This window comes from Lepisma saccharinum, chromosome 10 (assembly GCF_977018435.1).
Source record: "Lepisma saccharinum chromosome 10, izLepSacc3.1, whole genome shotgun sequence".
Taxonomy (NCBI): Eukaryota; Metazoa; Arthropoda; class Insecta; order Zygentoma; family Lepismatidae; genus Lepisma; species Lepisma saccharinum.
The window spans coordinates 31,380,130-31,406,466 of record NC_139238.1 but is presented as its reverse complement, the minus strand read 5'-3'; the positions used below and the strand labels follow the sequence as shown (position 1 = coordinate 31,406,466).

General features: G+C 36.2%; 1 protein-coding gene across 2 annotated transcripts in view; it reads left to right on the top strand.

Moving 5' to 3' along the window:
- Window positions 1–8,878: 8,878 nt before the first annotated feature.
- LOC145994305 (protein takeout-like) overlaps window positions 8,879–26,337 on the top strand; it is a 42,664-nt gene continuing 25,205 nt past the window's right edge. The window contains exons 1-6 of one of the 2 annotated variants that reach the window (XM_083130409.1): window positions 8,879–8,983; window positions 14,142–14,234; window positions 14,658–14,805; window positions 20,351–20,484; window positions 21,713–21,783; window positions 26,145–26,220. In XM_083130409.1, coding sequence (XP_082986535.1) covers window positions 8,935–8,983; window positions 14,142–14,234; window positions 14,658–14,805; window positions 20,351–20,484; window positions 21,713–21,783; window positions 26,145–26,147 — 498 coding nt within the window. In that variant the 5' untranslated portion in view covers window positions 8,879–8,934 and the 3' untranslated portion in view covers window positions 26,148–26,220. Of the gene's footprint in view, window positions 8,984–14,141; window positions 14,235–14,657; window positions 14,806–20,350; window positions 20,485–21,712; window positions 21,784–26,144; window positions 26,295–26,337 lie in introns of those variants that run through there. The other variant, XM_083130408.1, reaches the window with a different exon arrangement.

Below are 26,337 nucleotides of genomic sequence, written 5' to 3'. Positions count from 1 at the left end.
GATGATAATGATGATTGCATGAAACGACAAGGGGAACCCCACAAAACTTTCTAAGTGCCATCGACATGAGTGTAAGGCAACTTTCAAACCAATGGGACAAGCGACACGGAATGTTCACACTGTCACACTAGTGACACAAACTTCCAGACTGTAAAATAGCATTCATTGCACATGAAGGTCCAAACAGCAAACGACACGTTCATATGTCGTATTCGCGTGCTACTTGTTACTTCGGTCGGAAAGCTCCTTAAAGGAAGGGTGCTGAGACCGAAGCGACGCGCTACAGGGGGAGTTCCCAACTCCCAACTAAGTGACAAGCGACATGGTGCCTTCAGTCTATTAGCAAGTGTTGCTTGCGAACAACAGATAGGCGACACGATAAACCGCACATTACAACAACAGATCTAGGCGATAAGCCACACTTGTCGCTTTGTCGCTTCTGCGTCGCTCAAACTGGGTCATTTCCTCAATAGCTTGTAACATGTTGCCGTGGTTTGTTGTTCGCGCATACGCGATGCAATGAGTGTCTTGCTTTAGTGAGATTGCGCACCAAAGCGACAAGCGGCACGCGACACTTATCGCTTGAGGATTTCACCAACCGAACGCTGGCCTGTGCTTCCCGTCATGCCGCTACGATGTGAAATGTTGCTCTTGATTGGCTCCTTTCCAAGCAACATGTGTCACTTCGGTATGAAAGTTGCCTTGGACCGAATGACCCGTGTCGCTTTGGTGTGAAATCCTCGTATCGTTTGTCGCGTGTCGCGTGTCGCTTTGGTGTAAAATCTCCTTGAGGAAACGGTGCAGTCAGAGCTTTTGTCCCTACGCTTCGAAAGGCTGCATTGATTTCCGACTGCTCGCTTTCAAGCGACATTTGTGGTTTGTCGCCTCGGTATGAAATATCTCTCAGGATACTATTTATATTCTAATAACATAGAAAAATAAACTCTAATACACAGTCCAAGACCTGACGTCCGGAATCACATTGCGATGTTTCTTCTTGTGTTACGCATGCTATTTATTTATTAATTTTATTTTACTTTTCTTTCCAAATTAATGCCATTTCGTGACTGGCAAATCACTCCACAAATATAACTGTTTCCATCAATTCACGTACCGCCTTTCAAGACAAACAAATCTACATAATATATTCCAAAAACTAACTAAGCCGCATTACTTTCATAACAAAATTAGCACCTGGGTCGATCGCACTGCCATCTACTTGTCATCGTCTCGGGGAACCAGTTTCTTGGGTCGTTTTCCACACTACGTTATTCAAGGCGCTGTAGTCTCGACCCTCATGGATGTTTACAAACTGCTGCTTGGGTTGAAGAAAGAAGTTGCCGAGATAAGGAAGAGTAACGAGGAAATCGAACTTGAGTTAAGAAAATCCTTAGACTTAGCCCATCAGAAATTAGATGAAAATGTATAATTAATCAAAAAACAATCGGAAAGTATTGCCGCTTGTGTCGGGAAGGTTGAGCAATCGAAGGAAGAAAATCTGCTGTTAAAGAAGCAACTAGCAGATACACAGTTACAATTAGATGACTTAGAACAATATGGAAGGCGTAACACGTCGGAAATATATGGTGTACCCGAAACCCCCAATGAAAATACTCATGATGTTGTAAAAAATGTGGGAGTGTCCTTGAATGTGAATGTAGATAACAATATGATTGATGTTTGTCACAGATTGAAAAAACTCCCTCATCAAAAATCAGGTGGAATAATTGTAAAATTTGTTAGGCGTACTGATAAGGAAAACTTTTTGGCAAAACGCAAGCTAAAAAGAAACTTGAATTGTACTCATTTAGGATACACCAGTAATGAAATTATCTATATTAATCAAAGCCTTACACCTTATCGAAAGATTGTGTATGGCAAAGCCAGAAAATTTAAGCATGAAAGAAATTATGCCTATTTGTGGGTAGATAGTTCAGGGAATATAAGATTAAGGAAAAAAGAGGACGATATTGATGTACATGTACTAAAGACGATTGAAGATGTAAATAACCTATAATATTATAAATGGCTACTTCAGATGAGATGACAATTTACTATCAAAATGTAAGAGGCTTGTGTACAAAAACCCAAGAATTCTATATAAATGTTATCTCAAATAGGTACGACATTATACTCATTACAGAAACATGGTTATATGAGGGTATACATGATGGGGAACTGTTTAATGGGAAATATAAAGTTTATCGGCATGATAAACCGGTTAATAATAGGGGAGGAGGGGTTGCCATTTCAGTTAAGGAAGATATTATTTCTAAGCACATAAAGTTAGATGACAACCTTGATTTATGTTGTGTAAAAGTAACCATATGTAACATAATATATATTATTGTTGTTGTATACTTTACACCTGGTTCTAATGTAGACAAATATGCAGACTTTTATAGGTCATTTGAAGACCATGAAGAAATCCAAAACAATAATCTTATTATTATTGGTGAATTGAACCTTCCATTAATTATAGATTCAAATTATAGGTTACAAAATGGAGGAAGTTGTTATAGAGTATTACATGACTTTTTAAGTCTTCTTAACTTACAATCGATTAATAATATTAAAAATGGTAATAATAGAATACTGGACTTGATCTTAACTAACACTAAAAATAACATTTCAGTTTGTAGAGAAGAATCACCACTTGTTAAAGAGGACAAGCATCACCCTGCTTTAATCATTAATATGAGGATAAGGAAACTAACAAATGCTTTAAAAAATGATAAATTTTAGTGTACAATTTTCGAAAAGCAAATTTTCTGAAAATCTAATTTATTTCGGATCACTGACTGGACCTTCTTGAGTAGTCTCAGAAACGTAGAGGAAGCAGTAAGCCAATTTTATGATGTAGTAAATACGGTATTCGAAGCATCAATTCCAAAAAAGAAAGCTTATGTAAATAATAAATACCCTTGCTGGTTTACGAAAGAAATTGTTGAAATATTGAAGTTAAAAGAGAATCACAGAAAACGTATGAACATGCAGAAGACAGTACATTATTGTATGAGGAAACCAGGAAAAACTCAAAATCGTTGATAAATAAAGCTTATTTTAATTACACTAAGGAAATGGAGGAGAATATCAAATATGATACACGCTCTTTTTGGAAATTTGTTCAAAACAAATAGGATAAAAATAGACACAGTAATAGTGCTATGGTTTTCAATGGGAAAGTTTTCGATACTAGTCAGGATATTGCAGATACCTTTGCACACTAAATCTGTTTATGCGGATTCCCTTAGTTCATATAGAGTATCAGGAAATGATGAGTTACGAGTTCCACATTCATTATGTATTGAAAAATTACTGAATGCGAGTTTAATAATGCTATCAAGAAATTGAAACCTAAAAAAAGCAGCTGGTCCAGATGGCATACCGCCTTACGTATTAAAGGGATGTGCCGAGGTCATGAAAAAACCTTTACTGGTGATATTTAATTTAATATGGAATTACATACCTTTCCGAATATGTGGAAATTAACACGAGTGTGCCCAATTCTGAAATCTGGAGATAGTAGTAACATGGAAAATTATAGACCAGTCGCAATCCTCACTGCTCCAGTCAGTACTAGAACAAATTCTATATACTAGAATTTTTAATCATGTAAAAAGTTACATAAATAGTAACCAACATGGATTCTTTCCTCATAGATCCACTGTAACAAATTTAGTAAATTTCATTCAAGATGTTTATAATGCAATTCATAATCGGTCAAGTGTTCACACTATTTACATGGATTTCTCCAAAGCTTTTGATAAATTAAATCACGATGTATTACTATGTAAACTTGCAAACTTTTGTTTTACGAGTGACATGTTATCTCTTATTATTTCGTATCTTCACAATAGGAAACAACATGAGACTTACAAACAATCAGATTCACATCCATACGTTGTAAATTCTGGAGTCCACCAAGGTTCGAACCTTGGTCCACTTCTGTTTCTTATATTTATAAACGATTTGCCACATAAACTTCAGCACTCCAAACTTGTCATGTACGCAGACGATGTTAAACTGTATAAAGAATTTAATTGTACTCAAGATATGTTAGATCTTCAGAATGATATAAATGTACTCTATGATTGGAGTATGGATAACGATCTAAGGTTTAATATTAAAAAATGTAGCTTTATGGTATTTTCGATGAATAAACACGCATATGAGTATTCATACAGAATTAGTAATGAAAAGCTGGAAAAAGTGTACTCTGTTAAAGATCTTGGTGTTGTTGTTGATTTGTAATTTATCCTTTGAGGAACATATCTCGAATATTGTTAAGGATGCATATAGACGACAAGGATTTCTCATAAGAAGCTCAAAGAGCCTAAATAATTTAAATGTTATTATGCTCTTGTATAACAGTAGGATAAGAAGTAAACTCGAATATGCGTCGGTTGTTTGGTCTCCTGGGTTTATATCTTATAAAAATTGAATAGAGCAGATTCAAAAAAGATTTCTACGGTACTTATACTACAAGAAGAATCAAGTATCTGCTTACGAGATGAAACTATCTTATAAGTATTTATTGAAAGAGTTTTGTTATGTAAGCCTCAGTAGTAGGAGAGAATTAGCACAACAAATATTTCTTTACAAAACAGTAAATGGAATTCTGGATAATAGTAACTTTCTTCATCAGTCTAAATTTAATACTAGAAAATCTAATCTTCGGATTATCTGGATTTTAGTCTGCCACTTTCCTTGTATCTAAAAACACTAAAACCAATTTTTGAAAAAGACTAGATATACATATGTGAATCCATTCTACTGTGCATTTTTCCATTGTTTTGAAACTATTTTACCTTCTATGCTATTTTTATTATTATTTTTCATTCAATACTATGTAAAGGCTATGTTCTGAACAATGAATATTTATGTATGGTTGGAAGTATATATGTTTCTTTACTGTAGTACTTCACTTATTATCTTGTGTATATAAATGTATTTGTGTGTGTGTTTATATGTAATCTACACTCTTATGTGTTTATTATTTGAATTATGTAAGCTTTCCTGTAATTGGAGATTCTCTCTGTAGGAAGCAAACGAATAATTAATTAATTAATTAAATATTACAGCATTCACATAAACGTCCCCTCTACGTGGAGATGGGTCGTTGCCGAGAGAGGGTTTAGATGTCGTAGCTACATCGTTTTATGCCTCATGGTTCTAGTTTTTACATTTTTATTTGTTAATTATTATTGTTAATATTATTTGTATTGTCTTGACTCAAATTTGGGTTCTCCTTTTTATGGTCATTATTTTTTATTTCATACTTTCATAATTTAAATTTTCCGTGATTAACCTAGGCGTATAAAGTGGGCAAACATTTTTTTTAGTTGGGCGAGCTGATTACTATTCACGATTTCTTTCTGTTGAAATTTTAAAAAGAGTAGAAAATTCCAAAAAGCTCCATCATGTCGTAGGGAGTGACAGGTTTCTGTTTGTGACGTATCCACATCCGCACTTCCTCGCTATAGAACACCTTCAAGGGTCCCATGAAAGTTTTATCTAGCGATTGAAGCTTGAGCGTTGAGTGTGGAGGCAGCGACATTATGGTTATGTGGTTAGCTCTGGCAATGCCAATGACTTCCATATTCCTAACATGGGTGTAGTGTCCGTTCAAGATAAAGAGCACGGGGGAGTCTGCTGTAGGGACCACTTTTTCGATGAAATGGTTAAGCCATTTCGTGAAAATGTTGGCTTGAATCCACCCAGATGGATGTGCAAAACTAATAGACCCCGCCAAGCACCTCGCATGGGCTGTTCGGACATGTTCTCTCTTGGAAACACGATTGTTGGGTGGGGGGGGGGGGGTGAAAACTCCACTAGCATTCATGCATGCAATAATTGTGACTGTAGCTCCCCCCCTTTCTGCTGATGTGAGTGCAGCGATTTGTATCTTTCCTCTCCTTCCGATGACGTTGACAGGTACCCCTCTATGAGAGTTACTTTTATAGTTTTGAGGATTCACCTATAGGAACGCCGATTTATCTAGTTTATATGTTCAGGACGCTCCTCTATTACGGTCGCTTTCCAAATGTCAACATTATGGAGATCAGTATGAAAACATGGAAATTATATTTTAGCAAAACAAATAACACTGCCAATATTAAAGAAAATTATGAGTTTAAAGATTAATAAAATTCAAAGGATAATATTGATATATTACTTATAAATTATGAATATCCAGAAAGACTAAGAGTTAAATTCTTCCTTAGTTACCTCAAACAGCTGAAAGAATGGCAACGAAATAAACAAACTTCCACTATAAAAGCGAGAAAACTTGATAGATATATCGAGACATGCTCGGTTTTTACTCGTGTGCTCTCCACCCAAACTAATCCGGCAACTGGGTTGGTTGAAGACATCGCTGCTTGAGGATCTCTTCAGAAACCTGGAAAGGGGACGAGGTTTACACCTAAACCCCACCAGAATCTTTCGACAGATAATCACCAGCAGACACTGTACTAAGGCGACCTGTGGTATTCACTCGGGTACCTTTTGCTCACCGCTAACAAGCATTTTCATCTTTTCGCAGGCAGCAGGAACTTCAAGTTATCCTACGCAAATCTACAGCTTGGAATAATGGTATCACATAAAGCTGGTGAAATCAAAACAAGATTCGTGATCGTGAAAGCAGCAACAATTTCGACTTTCTATTAATCAATAAATAGAACAAGCCGTGCAAGGATTAAAAAACGGAAGATTCCTACCTGTATCACTGGCAACGGACTAGGTGTTACCTTAGCCGATTAAAGAAGGTAACGATACCTGTGGTGTCCAAAGGAGCCGGACGCGGGTACGTGACAACGTAAGGTACTTTACTTTGCACTATCGTGAGACCTGTCTCGTCGACATTAAAAATTCTGTCGGGAAGGAATTTGAACCTTTCGTAAGCTTCATTAAGAAGTTGAAAAAAATTCTGGATGTTCTCTTTGGTAAATCCTAAAGCTCCGGAAAATGAGGTGTCGCTCGGTTTTCGCATAGACAAAACATCGCTGTGACAACGAAAAAAGAGATCTGCCCATGTTCTTCTCGCCTCAGCTGACCGGAAAGGATGGGGTATGTTTTTCTTTTCTGCAACTTGATAGGCAATTCTCTTCAGATCGCCAATTGTATAACCAAAAAATCTTTGTTCCGCGAATAGCAAATATGCTACAATCAACTTCTCCAGTTCTTCTCCTAAGATTGTCTATCTTCCTAACTTTATTTTTGATGCTTCAGAAGGCGTCAATGAATCATTCTTGCTAAATCTTTGCAACGTAGAACGAGGAACTTTATGAACAACGGCCGCTTTATCACAACTCATTTTCTTCGATCTTACGTCTGAAATGGCACTCGTCATATCATCTTGATTCTATATCTTTCGTTTTCCCTTCCTTTCGTAGCATGGCTTTGTTCTGGGCATTCTAAAACAAAAATAAACATTTATTAGTTCTTTGTTTAAGTATTACTAATATGTGCTCCAAATATGGGCTGGCAGCCCATATTTAGACATTATGCCATAGCCCATATTTAGACCAACACGCCATTCATCATCTTCAATTTATTTTCGCTCTCTGTGGTACATATTTCACAAACAAATCATGGCATTATAAAAGCCCACATTTGTTTTATATACCGCGAATATCATAACCTATACAAAGCAGATGAGAATTCAGAAAGCGTTGAGTTAAAACGTACCTCCAAGGCCGAAACTAACCATCACTTTCTCTTGCGAATTGGCGCCGCAACCTTTGCTTTGACAGATAACCAGTTCCAATACCCACCGCCAGGCTGCAGCACCTGGCAGCGCTGGTAACTCCAAAACCCATATTTAAACCTTCTTCCATATTTAGACCTTCTCCTCTATACTTTTCTTTGTACTTCATGAATTACAGACCTTTGTAATTTTCTTTATTGGATAATTTCCCATATTTTACAGATTTAAAATTATTAGATAATTGTATAGCATAACACTTTGGCATGAAGCTGTATTATACACGTAACTAGAAAACCAGTAAAAAGTCAATTTTAAGCGGGAACTTTCAGGCTGCAGCGACATCCTGTCGGATTACTCATAGATGCAACTTGGCGGGGGCTCCCCCCGCCCAAAATATGGTTTATTCAAATTTACAAGTTAGGGTACCTGATGAGCAAAGTAATAAACAGTAGTGTTTGCGATTTTGCAAACGTCACAGATATTTAAGCAAATAATCCTGGACGCGTTTTTTATGAGATGAAAAACTTTACGAGTCTCGTCCCCCTAAAGTTAAACGGAAAGTTTGATTCTATCCCCTCAAAATTAGGCCCAAAGTCCGATTCTGCCCCCTCAAAATTAAGCCACACGTTACGCCCATGTGATCACTCATATGATTGAATAATGGTCTCTCACAAGGAATACGTATAATAATAATAATAATAATAGCAATGTTTTTTACAATAGAAATTATAGTAATTGTTATTAAGTAGTTTAAAATAACAGTAATCGTTATTTCATTATTATTATTATGATTCGAGTTTACGTGAAAGTTCTAAACCTGCCCCCTCCCCCACAAAATTTATTTCACCAATGTGCTATTTTTAATCACTGATATGACGTAACGCATTGAAGAAACGGAACGGCTCAAGGAACACAATATCCTTGAAGACCACGCAGGAAATTGCTGCAGAAAATGCAATTTTTTCCGAAAAAGAACCCAGACGAGATTAAAATGATTACCAGGCAGTATCCCATGACCTTGAAGCTACCCAGAATTCAAGTTTGTCAGGTAACAGAGTTATATGACAGTCCATTCAGAGCTTCTGATTGGCTGAACAGCCACGCCTTTCAAGTAATTAAGGTTGTTAAAAAGAAGGTTTCTACGTGTAACTGCAATTCAGTGCAAGTTGTAATCCTGAAAAAGGATTTTCCTGGTTTCGGTTCGTTCGAGCGAAGGACTGAAGATGTTCTGGTGTCTGCTTCTTCTGCCTGCTTTAGCATCGGGCCAACTATGTAAGTAGTCCACGACCAACTCGTAATGTTAATGTGCTGACGCTGTACGAAAAGTTACATTTGTTTCAAAACCCTGCCACCGCTATAAGTGGCGCTGCACGAATGCTGGATACTGGGCGAAATATTTTAGGTGGGAAGTAATCAAACTTAATGGTATAAGATTAATTACATTTTAAACCTCAAAGAATTAAATTGTGAAAAGTACCACTCCCCAGATCGTAAAACTCATAATCAGATAGATCATATTCTCTTTGATAAAAGCATTCATACTAGTATAATTGATTTTCGTTCACATAGAGGTACTGGCTCTGCCAGTGTCCATTATTTAGTAATTGCTAAATTAACAGAACGACAAAGTCTAAAAGTTCTAACATTTAATACAGGAAAATTTGCTGATGAAAGAATTAAGGAAGATTACCAATTTAAACTGTCAAATAGATTCGATGTTTTGCAGGATTTAAATGATGATGAAAATATAAATGAAACAGACGTAAATAAGAATTGGGAGCATATTCATAATGCAATAGATTGAGCAGCTAAGGAAAGTATGGGATCCCATAAACCAAGAAAACGTAAGCCGTGGTTTGATAATGAATGTTATAATCTAATACAAGGTTCGCCCATAAAAAAACGAACTTTTTTAATAGGAAAGAAAATAAGTAATTACCTTCAAATGACTTTATCACCTTCAAAATAATCACCAGAGGAGGCAATACACTTTGACCAGCGTTTGTACAGGTCTTGGAAACATTGTTGATTGTCATTGACAGTAAATGTTCGCAAAATATGCGTGACATTTAATTTAATTCCTGTTTCTGAGTCGACCAAGCACTTCCTTGTAATACCACTGATCGATTGTTTGGTTTTCAGGGACAAATTAATGGTGGATCAGTCCTTTGGACTTTCTCCACATTGTCGTCATTCCTTGACGTTGAAGGGCGTCCTGATCTTGGTTCATCCTCGACAATTTCACGTCCACCTTTGAAACGATTGTACCAGTCATACAACAGGGTTCTTGATAATGCTGCATCACCATACACTGCCCGTATCATCTGTAACGTTTCGGTAAACGATTTACCCAATTTGTAACAAAACTTTATGCTGTAACGTTGTTCCATCTTGGTGCGCGTATTTTGTACGCCTCCTGCACAGGACCTGCATCTGACGCACGCTTGGCCCGATACCGACTGCCTGTAACAGGTTGAAACATGCACTGACGGGAAGTTTAGATATAGCTCTTTGCAGTGTTGCCAGAATACGGTACCTTTTTATTTGGTTTGGTTATTTTATTCTTTGAGATTTCAGTTTCTTTATGGGTGGACGTTGTAGAAACAAGAAATCAGGTTAGACTTAAGTGGTTAAATAACTCTGATGATACAAATTTAAGCAATTATAATAGAATGAAACGAGAAGTTAACCGTACGTTTAGAAGTATAAAAAGAGATTACTTGAAAAGCAAAATTTACGAAATTAAAACAAACAGCAAGACAAAAATATGAGAGACTTACATAAAGGGGTAAATGAATTTAGGAAGGAGTGGCAACCTAAAGTAAACTTGATAAAAGATAAAAACGTTATGTTTGGCTGATCCAAGCTATATTTTAAATAGATGGAAGAACTACTTTAATGACCTTTCAAATGTTCATGTAGGAGATAAATCAGAAGTAAATGAAATACACAGAACAGAACATTTCGTTCCAGAACCTAACTTGATTGAAGTTAAAGATGCTATAAAAAGGCTAAAGAATAACAACTGAGTTCACTATATATGGTGGGAATTCGTTACTATGTCAAATTCATAAATTAATTTGTTTAGTATGAAATAAAGAATAAATCCCTCAACAGTGGAAACAATCCATCATTGTTTCTGTGTTTAAAAAAGGTGATAAAACGAACTACAATAATTACCGTGGAATTTCTCTACTCTCAACACCATATAAAATATTATCTAATATTCTTTTAACAAGATTAACTCCATATGCTAATGAAATTATAGGTGATTATCAATGTGGATTTAAACGTAACAGATCACCGGTAGATCAAATGTTTCATATCAGACAGACACTTGAGAAAAAGTAGGAATATAATCAAAATGTCCTTCAGCTATTTATTGATTTTATGAAAGCAAGTGATTGGGATAAAAGAGATAAATTATATAATATATTAGACTGGTTTGGAATACCTAAGAAGCTTTTTAATATGAAAAAAGTATGCAACAGTGAAACAGAAAGTAAGATTCCTTTGGGTATTAATGCATTATCTCCATTGCTCTTTAATTTTGCCTTATGCTGTTAGGAAGGTAAAAGAAACTAACGAAGGACTAAAATTTAACGGTGTGACTCAGTTGTTAGCATATGCAGATGATGTAGACTTACTAAGGGATGATGTAAATACAATTTAGAATAATGCTAAAGTATTTTTCAAAGCAGCTAAAGAGATAGGTGTGGAAGTTAGCAAAGATAAAACTAAATATATGCTTACAGGCCGAAACCATGTGTTAGGTAATAATCAAAATCTCATTATTGATAACAACTCGTTGAACCAGTTTCCAAATTCAATTACTTAGGAGTAATATTAACAAATGAAAATTATATTAGAGAGGATATAAAAAGCAGGCTTAACTCAGGAAATGTCTGTTACTTTTCTCTTCATAAACTTTTTTTTTATCTTCTCTGATAATATCTAAGAAAGTAAGAGTTAAAATATACAAAGCAGACATTTTTTCGTAGTATTATATGGATTCAAAACTTGGTCCCTAACATTGAAAGAGGAGAGTGTTTGAAAATAATATACTACTTAGAAAAATATTTGGACCTAAAAGGTATGAGGAAACAATTGAGTGGAATAGGTTACGTAATTTAGAACTACATAATTTGTATTCATGTTAAATATTATAGAATGATTAAGTCGAGAAGACTTAGGTGGGTAGGCCATGTGGCACGATTGGGAGACAAAAGAGGAGTTTACGGGATTCTTGTTTGGAAACGTGATGGTAAGAGACCAGTTGGATGACCAAGACGAAGATGGAGATATAATGTTGAGATGGACCTAAAGGAAATCGATAGGGATGGGTGGATAGATATTGCTCAGGATAGGAACAGATGGAAGGCCTGTGTTGTTGCAGTCATAAACCTTCGAGTTTAAGAAGGCTAGAGAGTTAGTTAGTTAGTTAGTGATCGAACTGCACTTCGTGTTTAGGGGAAAATATATATATATATATTGTTACTCGAGCGTGTAGGAAAATAAATGATTCAACTGAACATAGTTGTACAAGTAAAACAGTATATTCGTACATTTTCATATCTATGAACACATACTATACTCTGTCTCTGAAATCTACGGAGGAAGGTAGCGCATAACGGAAGAGAAGAGGAGAAAGCGAGTTGGCGGAGCAAAGCAGTGCGCGTTGTTGGAAACGGCTGGTAGTTGCACTCACTTCCCCTATCACGAGTTCATTGGTTGATCCCTTTCGAGTTACTATGCTCTGTCCCGGTTATCTCTGGAACAAGGGCGCCTATAAGGGCAGAGAAGCGGGGGGGATTCGACTTGGCAAAGCGAAGCAGTAAATGCTGCTGCAAAAGCTGGTAATTGTATTCGCTCCCCCTTCACGCAATCCCATTCCCTCTCACGTGTTCATTGGCGGAAGAGAAAGATAGGCGGGACAGAGAGTAGAATGGAAAATGTAGAAGGAGATCCCAAAATAAGGCATTTGAACGTGGTTTTTGTGAGTTTTTTTTTTAAAAAAAAGTTTTGAAACTGATTTCGCGATCCAGTTTCTTCTAGAATGTGCCAGAGTTTTTCTACTTTGATTGAGTTAGTGTTGTAAGTCCACTTTATGCACAGTAAGGCTAATCGGGACTGGGCCTACAATTTAAAGTGGGATCCGAAACACAACGTACCACCACCGGGTATCGAACCTGGGATCCCTTGTTTACAAGGCAACGACGCTACCACTGCGCCATTCGGAGAGGCATAATTTATCTACTTTGAATATACAGATTTTCCCTGAAACACATCTTATATCGACATAATTATGTTTTAAATCGTTACTCATTTTTTCTATTGTTGTAGTCGTTTAGGCTAATTGAAATGATGAAGATGAATGATGATTGGGTGAAAGTGAAAAAGGCAAGAGGTGTATATGTTGCATGGAGCAATGAACGCACTCGGCCACTGAAGTGGCAAATTTTCGTCGAGTATGTTGAAACATGCTCCTAATTCAGAAAAATGATGTACATTTGACAAACAGTTAGGAATAGTAAGGACTGTTCGTCCACAAGGTCAACACACACGGGCAAGGAATTTAGGGATTTGCAAACAAGAGCATTGCTAACGTTGTCGCCTTGTTATCAAGGGTCTCCGTTTTCATCTCAGTGGAGGCACATTCCATAGCGGTTCGGATAAAACCTTTTCCCTGTACAGTCCCGAGTAGTCTATCTGATCAGAAAGTGAGCTTAAACTTTCAGACAAAGAGTTGGAAGAATGACCTTGAAGGAGTCAGTCACCGTACAGATTTAAGGATGTGTAGCAACAGCCACAAGTCGAAAAACAAACCAGTTTGTTGTCGTGGCCATATCATAATATTAATCCATTAAAACTTTAGTTTACTTTCCAAGTTTTAACTTTCCAGTTTTTAATTTTTCAATATTTATACTGACCATGTATGTGTAAAAATCATGGTGTTGATATCAGCATAATCAACTACAGTACTGTGGTAACATACTATGTTTTAAGACACGGTACCAATTACATTATGTTAGAGTGATTAATTAAGGACATTTTTTGTAAGAAACGATTCATACACAACTAGTACAACAATAAATCAGATGTAAATACCAAACGAACCCTTTAGAAACTAGCACTGAATAACACATTCTCAGTCACAGTATAATTAATCAGAATTGTACAGTGAGATGCACAAGTATTGCTCTGCAAATTATTCCTATTTTCATTAATTTTTCTTTTGTATCCACGTATTTAAATGACAGGATTATTACTACCAGTCCAGAAGTTGTCAGCAGCTTGTTTGGCTTGGCAATACTTATGAATCCAACTGTACACTCCCAGTGTATATGGTTATAGTATTGTTGTGTTAGTAATAATATTCCTAAAAACTGAATTCGCATGTATCATGTAAATAATATTTTATTAATTCCAGCGAAATACATTACAATATGTAAGCACGATGACCCAGAATTGAATGAATGTGTGCGCAACTCAGCACAACAACTGTTCCAGAATATTCAAGGAGGTATGTAACGTTTTTCATTCTTCAAATACCCCTTTCTATTCACGGTGAAATATATAACAGGTTAAGCCATTACTAGTAGAGAACTTGGATTAGTTTCTGAAGAATGACGTTGTGGGAAGGAAGAATAATAATTATAACCAAAGAGTATTTGTTCTGCTAAAAAGAACAACATATTGAAGTGCTGTGTGGTCACGATTATCCAAGTATATGATAGTCTGTGGTTTTAGTAATATTTTTTTAAAAAAAAATTGAAGAAAAGTTATTTCAGTTTTTACTACGAAAGTTCAGTCTAATATCTAAAAAAAAACGTGATTTCCTCATTTGTGTAGTCTGTGTCATTTGAAGTTTGAATTTACCTAATTCAAAATACATATAAGACTTTATCTAAGAAATGTGTTTGAATTTTCATCCTCGGTTCTTTAGGAATGAAGGAGTTTGAAATTCCATCTACTGAGCCACTTCGAATCCCGAAAATAGTTGTTGAGCAAGGGCAAGGCAATGGAAGGCTTGTACTCACTTTCTCTGATGCTAAGTTGTATGGTATTAATCGCCTAAAAGTGACCAATGTGCGGTAAGTAATATTAGACACACTTTAATAAATTTATTTTTATAGCCTAAATCATTTTTGGAGTGCTGAATTTCGAGCCGTATACTATTCTCTGTCCGTTGTGAGAACGAATTCAATGTAAACAAATGCACATGACTTGTAAGAAATCCTATTCGCTGTTCCAGTAGCAGAAGTGTATGATTCTTGCGCGTAGGAATCTAGTGCACATGATGAAGACATACTACTCAACGTAGCTGCTATATTAAAGTTGTAGGGCCTTGTAATATGAACTGTAGAGCTTCCACCAATATATTCATGGGTAAATTAGGACCAAAACTAGCACATAGGAAAGGAACTATTTTTCAGAAGTCACGTGGTTTTGTTTACATTAACTTTGTTCTAATAGCGGATGGAGAATAGATAAAAGTTGAACGCAGACGAGCTTCCAGCGGATATCGAACCCGGGACCCTTTGATTACAAGGCGACGACGTTAATCGTGGAAACTACTGTGCCATCGGTGGACATATACATTATATACGTATATATGTATGTATGTATGTGTGTGTGTGTGTGTGTGTGCTAGAGTGCTGCAGGGAGAACATTTTGTTCGAGTGTAAAAATCCTTGGAGCATGCCATACAAAATAGCTGCCCAAAAAAATTCACAGAAATTCGTCCCTGTACCATTTAAGAAGAGTGACAATACATACACAAGCTCATGGCAGGAGGCAGTAAGCTTCATAATGGATGGACTACTACCATTGGACGATTCTGAAGAGGACACACCAATCCAGAACAACATAAGATCTACAGTTGATGTAACCTATGAAAATCCTACACTGGTGATACCGTTTGCACAGGAAGAAATCGCCGCGGTGATCGACAGATTGAAAAATGGCAAAGCCCCGGGTCCTGATGGAACTCTAAACGAGTTAATCAAAATTACTAAAAACCAACTTCTCGGAGGTTTACAGACAATCTATAACCAATGTCTAGCAGAAGGGATTTTTCCTGAAGACTGGAAATTAGCAACGTTAGTGCTTTTCTTAAAGGATACCAAAAGAGATCCATCCAATGTAAAATCCTACAGGCCAATTTGCCTCTTGGATGTCTTAGGCAAAGTTTTTGAGAGGCTGATTACAAAGAGACTAAACGAAAGACTAACACTAATAAGGAATTCCAGCAAACAGTATGGGTTTATTAAAGGACGCTCTACTGAGGATGCGGTCAATCGTGTGATAACATCTATAAACCAAACTCATTATAAGTATGTTACTGGAATTACAATTGACATTAGCGGAGCGTTCAATAATGTATGGTGGCCATACTTACTACGAGAACTAAGGAGGTTGCAGATTCCTAAGCCTCTATACAGCTTAATCTGTGATTACCTGAAAGACAGGAGAATACAGTTCGTTTGGGGACATGAGACGATCTGCAGGAGTGTCAACAAAGGCTGTCCTCAGGGCTCTGTCCTGGGGCCAGTCCTTTGGAATATAACCTTGGAACCACTACTGCTGGCTCTCAGCAGGATGGATGAGATCATAGATAGTGTTGCTTATGCAGATGATCTATTAATCATAACCGGATCGAATAATCGCAAAGGTTTGGAGTTCAATGCTAACAAGATCTTGAATCAAGTGGCCATTTGGTCTGAGGAATCTAAGTTGACCATAGCTAAGGAGAAGACATATCAAATCCTCCTTAAGGGAAAACTGGCTCGAGCGCCTATATTCAAGTTTCAGAACTCTTCAATTAAAAATGTTCAAGTCATCAAATACCTTGGAATTCACATGGAAGCTCAAATGAGCCTAAGAGCTCATGTGAACAGTGTTACAGCTAAGGCCAAGTCAGCTTTACACAATATCTTAAACATGGGTAATACTGCATTTAAGATACCATTCAAGATCGCAATGCTGTATTATAAAGCGATATTTGTTACAACTATATGTTATGCAGCGTCTACTTGGGCTTTCCTTTCTAGGAAGAAAGTTGTTCGGGACCGTCTGAGATCGGCACAGCGCAACGTCTTGTTGAGAATTCTTGGGGCCTTTCGCACAACGTCAACTATGTCAACTATAGTGCTAGCTGGTGTCTTGCCTCTTGATTTTGAGGTTCAAAGACACGCTTCTAGATATTGGTTTCGGAAGGGAGACCAAACTAAGATATTCATGCTGTTGGGAATTAATGTGAATACCATGCAGGACATTGACCAGGTTCTACAAAGCAAATGGCAACAAGAGTGGAGACAATACTCGGGATCAGTACACACGAAGCTATATATGCCTGACGTTAAATTCTGGACAATGAACTCACTCTTTAAACCAACTAAAGGGTTGATACACCTCATTACAGGGCATGGCCCTTATAAGGCATATTTGAAACGCTTTGGCCTCAGTCTAGATGACCAGTGCCAAGTATGTAAGACTACTGATACTCCAGAACACGCTGTGTTTTATTGCAATAAATTTCAAGACCCCAAAATAAGGGAACTTAGAGCTAAGCTAGAACCAGACCTTGTAAGACAACAACTTACTTGTCAACGAACCTTTCCTACAATTAATGCTTTGGCTGAGCTGATATCTACGCTTGAGGAAATGGAATTCAAACACCATCAAGAGTCACGAGCCCGACAAGTGGTTCCAATATCATCATTTATTGAAAACATGGAACCCACTGGAACTAAGACTAGATCGAGCATGAGACTTGCTGCCCAATTAATGGGAGAAAGCAGCTGTGCACAAAATAATTGCTTAAATGAAATAAGATAGTGTGAAGAAGGACCGGCTTCCCTGATTAGAAGAAAACACTACATTACATCCCTCAGAAGAGAACCCGACATACCAGAATTGGATGACTGAAACCAATATATATATTTCCAGTATCCAAATGCTGTCTACCAGTTGAGGACTGCGAGTAGAAGATTGAAGACAGAAGAGGAGGCTTGAGAACTCCCTATTCTTCAGGGATGTCTCTTCAATATAACTCTTATGAATATCTACTTGTCTTCTGATCTAAGGATTCCTCATCAAGTGCCATTATTATTCTCTTATTTATGGGATCTAAGGGTTCCTCGAATATCTTATTCTATATTCTCATTCTTATATTGTATTCTTATATATTCATTATTTTATTTCTATGTTATATGTATCTTTATATTTCATATCTTGCTTATTGTTTGGAGCTACTCAATTTCACAATATTAATTTTTCAAAAACGTCTTGGTTTAAATCTTAGGTACCAAGACTCAGAGCACTTGCCTCTTCTCTCTTACGTACCTTCTGACCTCTCCACTTACCAAGTTAATCCTTATATCCTATTCCGGGATACGGATACCACACTCAGATAAGATCAAGAAAGAAGATCTGAGTGAGAGGGTACCAAAAGTGAGAGTGGCGAGTGGAGGCGGAGGATCGCCGCTCCGTATCCCATTATACGTATATATGTATGTATGTATGTGTGTGTGTGTGTGTGTGTGCTAGAGTGCTGCAGGGAGAACATTTTGTTCGAGTGTAAAATAGTTCGCATGGTTGACGCTAGATAGCGTACGGTATCGAGAGCTTCTTCGCTAGAGCGAATAACGCTCGAACAGACAAAAAACGAAGCGAAACGAACACGCTCAAAGCCCAGTAGGGTTCCGTGAGTATTACAGTGCAAATTGTCCATCACTATATTCGTGCACTTTATTTGACCCAATAAGAGCTTCAAGAATTAAAAAAAACTCAAAACAAGCTGTTGACAACTTCTGCACCAGCATACATAAAAATCTCTCGCTTAAAAACACATAGCATGTAAGAGAAAAAATAATGAAAACAGTAATGGTAAATTTGCACGGTAATACTCATGGATCCCACTGTACACGTATAACCGTAATTTGTCTTGGGCATATGGATTGAGAGGTGAAAGACGCAGAGAAATTGAAACTTAAGTGAATATAATCATTGTCTCCATGTTAAAATGTCTTTTAGTCCATCTTATCAATTCATAGCTATATATGAAAATTAATAGATGATTAGGGGCTGAAACTACCCATAACGGATATCTTACACATGTGTGTCTACGATTATTGTCACATTTAGGGCCAGTTTTTCAATGTCCTGTTAATCTTTCTGTTACCTAACTACCAGTTGGAGATAACAGCCAGTCTTAACCAGCACCGGGTTTTTCAATGTGAAAGTAACTGCCAGTTAACTAAACCATGGTTCGTTCTCCGAAACAGTGTGTTGGCAATTCTGAAGCACGGAAATTACAGGAAATCGATCTGCGCGCCATCTGTTAGTAGAGTTTCAAACCGCGTCGACTGGCACACAGCCTGGCGTTTAAATATAGAACTACAAGCACGCCGCGCTCGAAAGCACGTTATTGCATTGTGAAACGATAGGAACAATGGCTGCGCATCCATTTTGTATGCTTACGAAATAAATTAACGAAAGACAGCACTACAAATTTGGTTTTCTTCTAATAAAGGCCAATTCCACGTGGGGGAAATGATGTTATGAGGCGCAAGCGCAGATACTTTCTTGTAGAAGAAGCGTGAAGAACTCGAAAGTCGAGACATTAATAATAACGGTTTGTTGATATAAACACTATTATTATTATTAATATGTAAATATTGTACATTTGACTGCATGCTTTGTACCTCTCTATGCATGTTGTTGAGCGAAAAAACATGATGTTAATAGTAAGCATGCTTTCTAAACTTCTAAAAATATGAAGGTACGAGTAAAAATAATTTTAAAATTTACTCTAATATTAATCCGAGAAGATCATTCAACAATAAAGCATGGAATTAAATGCAACACACGTAATAAGTAATTGACAAGAAAAAAAACACCCGTGACCAGGACTCGAACTCGTATTACAAAACACAACACGTTCCGAAAGGTGGTACCGCTAACCACTACACCAAATTACCGATTGGAGATTGTCCCGCCTAGTAGACTGGATATCGTGACCACAACTTCTCTAACACAACCTTACCAAGCGAATTCTTTCAACTACGCTGCTTAATTTCCATATTTGCATGGACGTTGGTAAGCTCTGCCAAACAAAACAAGTCTTTTTCTGTACCAATTTAAAAGCTTTATGAAACATGTCTTGTTTAATCTGACAGTGAAGTTGCGAGTGTGGAACTTCGATAGCTGCACGAGGCATCCATGTTGCATCGTAACTTCCAGTTAGGCTGGTAACTGCAAGAAGAAGCACCAGTAAAGATAATCGCCACCAGAGTTCCAGTTACGAGCTAACTGTACATTGAAAAACAGAAATTTTCACTAACTTCCAGTTACGTGCTAACATGAACCTTAACTGAACATTGAAAAAACGGCCCTAAAATGATATTCCATTATAAGCGCTCGAGCGAGCGAAAAAGGTTCCATGCAGTACTCTAGTGTTGCAATCTACACCTACTTTATTACAATATGTGTTCAGTTATATAAATAAAATATCAATCAAATGTTAGTAAATAATATATTATTTTCTGTTTCTTCCTTGCCGTTCTGGTCACCCCCTGGCAACCCCTTATGAAAATACTCTGGCGTCGCTAATGTACTTTTCAATTCCAACCGCAGAAACAACCCTGATGAATATTCTCTGGACGCTAGTGCAACTGTTGACGTCCTGAGTGTAGTTTCCGATTACGACATCAAAGGACGGATCCTGCTTTTGCCTATCACAGGAAACGGTTACAGCAATATTACCTACCGTGAGTATGAACAAGTTTGTTTCTTTTAGGGATTTTTTCGCTGCAGGTGGTTGGAAACACTGCTATCTTGTCAGCAAGGGCGATCGTTTATCCTTAAGTTAATTGACGGTTTGTTTTAGTTTTAGACATGTCGATGGCAATCAGTTAAATTTAGTCGTCAAAGTGAGCGCTAACATATTCTGTGTTATTAATTGGTGATTTGTTATCTTTAGATGCCCCGAGGGTGATCACCTTTTCGGGAAATCATTTATTTGAGCTTATTGATGATTTAGTTTAGACATTCCGAGGGTTATCACTTAAATTTAGACAGCAAAGTGACGCAATTGCCATTTTGTGCTGATTAAAACTTATTTCTTAGATTTAGTAATCCGTCCTCTCTGGCGAGTGTCCCTTCATTAATTTATTCATAGTATCATTCATTCTCATCTTCGTAATTAACCAAAAATGTCAGAAAAAGGAACAAAAATAAACCAAATCAAACTATAAATTAGGTATGAGTCTCTTAATCCACCTACGAATCAATTACACAGGTGGTCGACATAGGTTTGGTTGTCTCGCAGATGACTGTTCTCTAAATAATTTCGGCGCTGGTTCCAAAAGGGAAATCCATTTTTACCAATCACATTTAGCTTTTCAGAAAACATCAATATATATTTACTGCCTTAATTTCACTATAAAATATGTAGTTCCATTATTTCCACAATAGATGAATCTGTTTAGATAGTTGTAAAATATTAATTTTGCATATTACAAATCCTCCAATTTTGAACTATAAATGAATACAAAATTGTAAACCTTTCATCCACCTTCCTTGTGACACACTGGCATAAAAATTATTTGGATTTTGGTTACGCAAGTTTTATTTACGAAATTCCTCATAAAAAAATTTCTTCACAAAATTTATTTATTTATTTATGTTTTGCACTTCTACAGAGGAGTGAACCTCCAATTACAGAAGGCGTAGACTGCCTTTAATTAACACAATAGAAATTACATGGAAATATACAAACATATATTCATTCATTTACGCACAATACATATAGCATACAACATACGTAACACATGATAACATATATACACTTATCTGCATACATTTAGGCAAGAGGTTTAATAATTAATTCATAAGTATTGCACACTGTAAATGGTAACATGTATATTAAACGATCTATTTTCTTCAGTGTTTCGTTTTCTATAGCACTGAATTTATTATTCTTTTATATCTGTCAAGTGGAAGTGAAAAATCTACACATTGGTTCTATGCAACAAGGATATTGTAACTGTGACACATTCCATTCATTGGTGAGTATTTATATTTCTGAGTTCTTGAAATTTTAGAAGTCAGAATATTTCAATTGCGCAGATTATTTTTACTTCTATTGAATTTTATTTGACCGATATTTGACTGAGAAAGGAGCTGTTGTCTAAGACACCATAAATACAAGTTACAACTGTTCTAATATTTTCCTCCTATTACTAAGACTCTTAAAACCAAATACGTCAAGCAGATTATTAAAATACACGTTATTTTGTCGCGGGGAATATCATATTTTTTGTAATACAGATAGGCTACCTTAGGAACCTTTTCTGAATTCTTTCTATGCTGTTTTTGTATGATCTATACATTGGAGACCAAATAATGGATGCGTATTCCACTCTACTTTTTACTATGCTGTTATATAGAGTTGTTACACAACGTATAATATTAAAATCTCTAGAATTCCTTATAACAAAACCTGTAATGACCTGTAGGCCTTATTTTTTACCATATATTATATGTGTTCCATGAAGGTCAAAGCAGAATCAATGATACCTCCGAGATCTTTGATTAGATTCACCTCTGGAAGTAATTTAACACAAATTAAATATGTACACATCAAATTATTTATTTTATTCGTTAATTTCATATAGTAGCATTTATTTGTATTAAATGTGAAATCATTTAAGCAGCTCCAATCATATAGTTTCTCTATATCTTCTTTGAGATATATTGTATCATCTAGACCATTAATTACTTTGTACAATTTAATATCATCAGCATACAAAATAATTTGTGAGTTCTTAACACAAGTTGGTAGATCGTTTACATACAAAATAAGTAAGAGAGGTCCAAGGTTAGATCTTTGTGGGACACCGGAGTTTACAGTATGTTCACATGCTTTTGACTCATTGTAAGTTACATATTGTCTCCAACCTTGAAGATATGATTTCAGTAAATTCAGCATATTTTTTGTCAAACCAAAGCCTTTATGCAGAAGAATATCATGGTTGATTTTATCAAAAGCTTTTGCACAGTCAATATAGATTGCGTGTACAGCAGATCTACAATATACATCTTGCACAAAATTTGTTAAATTGGTTGTAGTAGATCTACCTGGAAGGAACGCATGATGGCTATTGCTTATGTAGTTTTTAACATGTTTGTATATAAAATTTGCTCCAACACTTTAGCCGGTGCACTTATCAGCAATTGGTCTATAATTTTCAATTCTTGTACTTTCATCTGATTTTAAGATTGAACATACTTTAGTTAATCTCCAAATCTTGGGGAAATTTTGTGTCTTCATTATTAAATTATAAATTAAACATAAAGGTTTCTGAAGCACTCCGTCGCAAGCTTTAATTACATATGGAGGAATTTCATTTGGTTCACTGGATTTTTTCGGTTTTATTTTTTTTACTGCATGCCAATGTTCCTTTTCAGTGATCCCATTATTAGTGAGTGAAGTAGATACCTTTAAATCAACTTCATCAGTAATTTCGTATGTGCTAGGATATTCAACATAAACAGATTGAAACTATGAAGCAAAGCTGTCAGCTATACTTAGATTTGTTTGTAAAATTCTGCATTCATGTATCATAGTTTGATTCGAATACGCGTTTCTACCTTTCATGTTATGTATATAGTTCCAAAAATATTTTATATTATTGTTAATGCTTTCCTCGGTTTCTTTAATATACATACGATATGTTTTATTTATAATTGCCTTTGCCTTTTGCGAGTTTCTCTACATTTTGTTTTACTATCATCATCGTACTTCATGCGTTTTCTATGATCTGTATTCCTTAAGTTTTAAAATTTTATTAATTTCTCCAGTAAACCAATGAGGGTATTTGTATTTTCTGTGGACCTTTTTCTTTGGTACAGTGTTACGAAATACAAAGTTCACATTTACATAAAAATAATTTACAGTATCTTCCACTTCACCCATGCTAGTAATGGGAGCCCAGTTTATGTTTCGTAACATTTCGTATAATCCTAAAAAGTTTGCCCTCTTAAAATCTAATATTTCGAGTGGATTTAGTTTCAACACATTTGTTGATATTTTGAAATGCACATTTAATATTAAAGCCGGATGGTGAAGATCTTCCTTGACAAGAGGCATCGCATCCCTATTTACGATGATATTGTTATGTACATTTGCTAGAGTTCTACTATTGTGATTTTTAATATTGTTAATGGAATGTAAGTTGTCCAAACTTCTGTAACAAGTTCCACCTGTCTGCAGGTTACAGTTGGAATCTACAATTTTCAGCAGATTAAAATCACCAATTACAACTGTTTTGCAATTCTTCGTAGTCTTCAAACAGATTATAGAACGGTATATAATCATTGAGAGTTGAAGAAGGGGTGAAGTATACAGAAATTACATAATATATTATATTACTTAAATTTACCTTTACACATAAAATGTCTCTATTATTGTCTAGAATAATATTATCAGATCTTATGTTTTGTTTAATAGCAATTAATACTCCTCCTCCTCTCTTATTTTCTAACCTGTCGTGTGGGAGCACATTATAGTTACCATCAAACAATTCACTACTGTATATACACCACTATTTAACCAAGTTTCAGTAATAACAATTATATCATAACTATCCACAATATTATTTACATAGTAGAACTCTTGTATTTTTGTATTTAGACCTCTAACATTGTGATAGTAAATGGAAAAGTCATTTGGGGAAACCGAATGTCGAAAGGTCAATGTTATAATATGGTGGGTTGATTGACCTTGATGATATGGGGGGAAATCCTGACCTAGGAGGACATTCTGACATTCTGGGGAGAAAAATGGATCTCACTTCCGTGATTAGCATTCAAAATACTTCCAGAGTCACACATTCGTTTCTAAACAACCGATTTTTTTAATGTCGACCAGTGTTATCATTCGAATCGTTGGGTTTATTGGCACCAATCCTGTATGACTTATCCACGTACCCTCAAATTTCCTAATCACGCCTCTAAATTTATGGTAATTTTTGCTCAAAATTTACCCTTTCAACCTCCTAAATATAAACTTGCATCCCCAGATCGAAATTTCAGGATATTTTCCTATTTCCTTCTTAAAGTAACATGGGATGAAATGCACTGTGGTGCAAATGAAAATGTAGGTTAATTATCCAATGCTATTTTACTAGTAAATCTCTATTCTTTTGCATCCCGTATATTTCCAACGGAAGGAATTGCACTTATATTTGCAGTAGACATACTTTCCTAACTTTCAATTATCGTTCCTTACATTTATTAGAACAAAACAGTTGTATGTGGTTATACACATCAGGGGGACGGTTTGTATATAATGTTTATCTCAGTTAAGAGTTGCCTCAGAAATGCTGAACAAATTGCTACACATTTATCTCACTTAGTTTAGTTAGGATACCAGTTGATATCCTTTGGAAGCAAATATCTATCACAATAGAAATAATCGCTTTATCTTAGAAGCTTCCCACTTGAATGCCTGCGACCGTGCTACGTATCAGATTACCCAAAATTTACCTCAGTTAGGAACTGCACGTTACTCTATTAGCCACCTACTGCACGAAACATTAACACCCTCGGCTCACGTAGTTCGTAATTTTTGCCGTAGATGTCTCTGCAAATTGCTGCGTCGTAGCGTCTTCTCACGGGTATTATCGGAACTATTTCCAGGTTGTTACCTTGGCGAGGGTTGACACTATAGTGTCTTGAAATACGTAGTTGACAAGGCAGTCTAGTCGACCCAGTGAGAGCGTCAAATGGCAGGCACGGTGGACAGACACCTCCCGGTAAACCCAGTAAACATTAAGTAACAAACAAAAGCTGCACATTCATTTCGTTACACAATTGGTTGATTGACTTCGTTTATTTTACTTTGCTTTCCTCCCACTTTTGGCTAATCGCAAAGATGAAGATGTGTGATGAGAAGATAAAATTGATGAATGTATACTAGCAAAGAACACGCATGCCCAGGCGGGAATTCGAACTCGATACCCCTGGTATCGTAGCGCGCTGTGGTAACAACTGCGCCACGGGGGCTATTTCGTCACACAAGTATATTTTCAGAGCATGTGCAGTTCAGCTATTGGCTCTACTAGAATGTTCGATTTTTTTCGAGAATTGTTTTGCATTGTCATTTTCTGATATACAAAGTAAATAAAAGGAAAGTGTGTGAAAGCATGAAACTATACATATTTTATGAAGAAGAATACATTGCAAAACAGAATGGAAATATTTTTATATTACAGTATAGTTATGTGATAAATGTAAGGAGTCAAGTAAGGCTTTGTTTGATAAGTGTCTTAATTTCAAACAACTTTAATGTGAAGCCTTTTTTTTTTTCAGATTTTCGAAAGGCTCTATTCTACACAGTGTGAAATAATCATTCTTTTATTTTCAGTGAACAGTGACGTCACATTAAGCATAAGAGGGGAGCCATATCAGAAGAGCGGGAAAACCTATATGAGGATAAAGGAATTCAAGGTCAGGGTCTACCCAAGGTCAGGAAGGATTCGGCTGGATAACTTATTCGACGGCAACAAGCAATTAGGTAACAACTTAACAGTTTCTATTTTTCAGTATTTTAAATATTT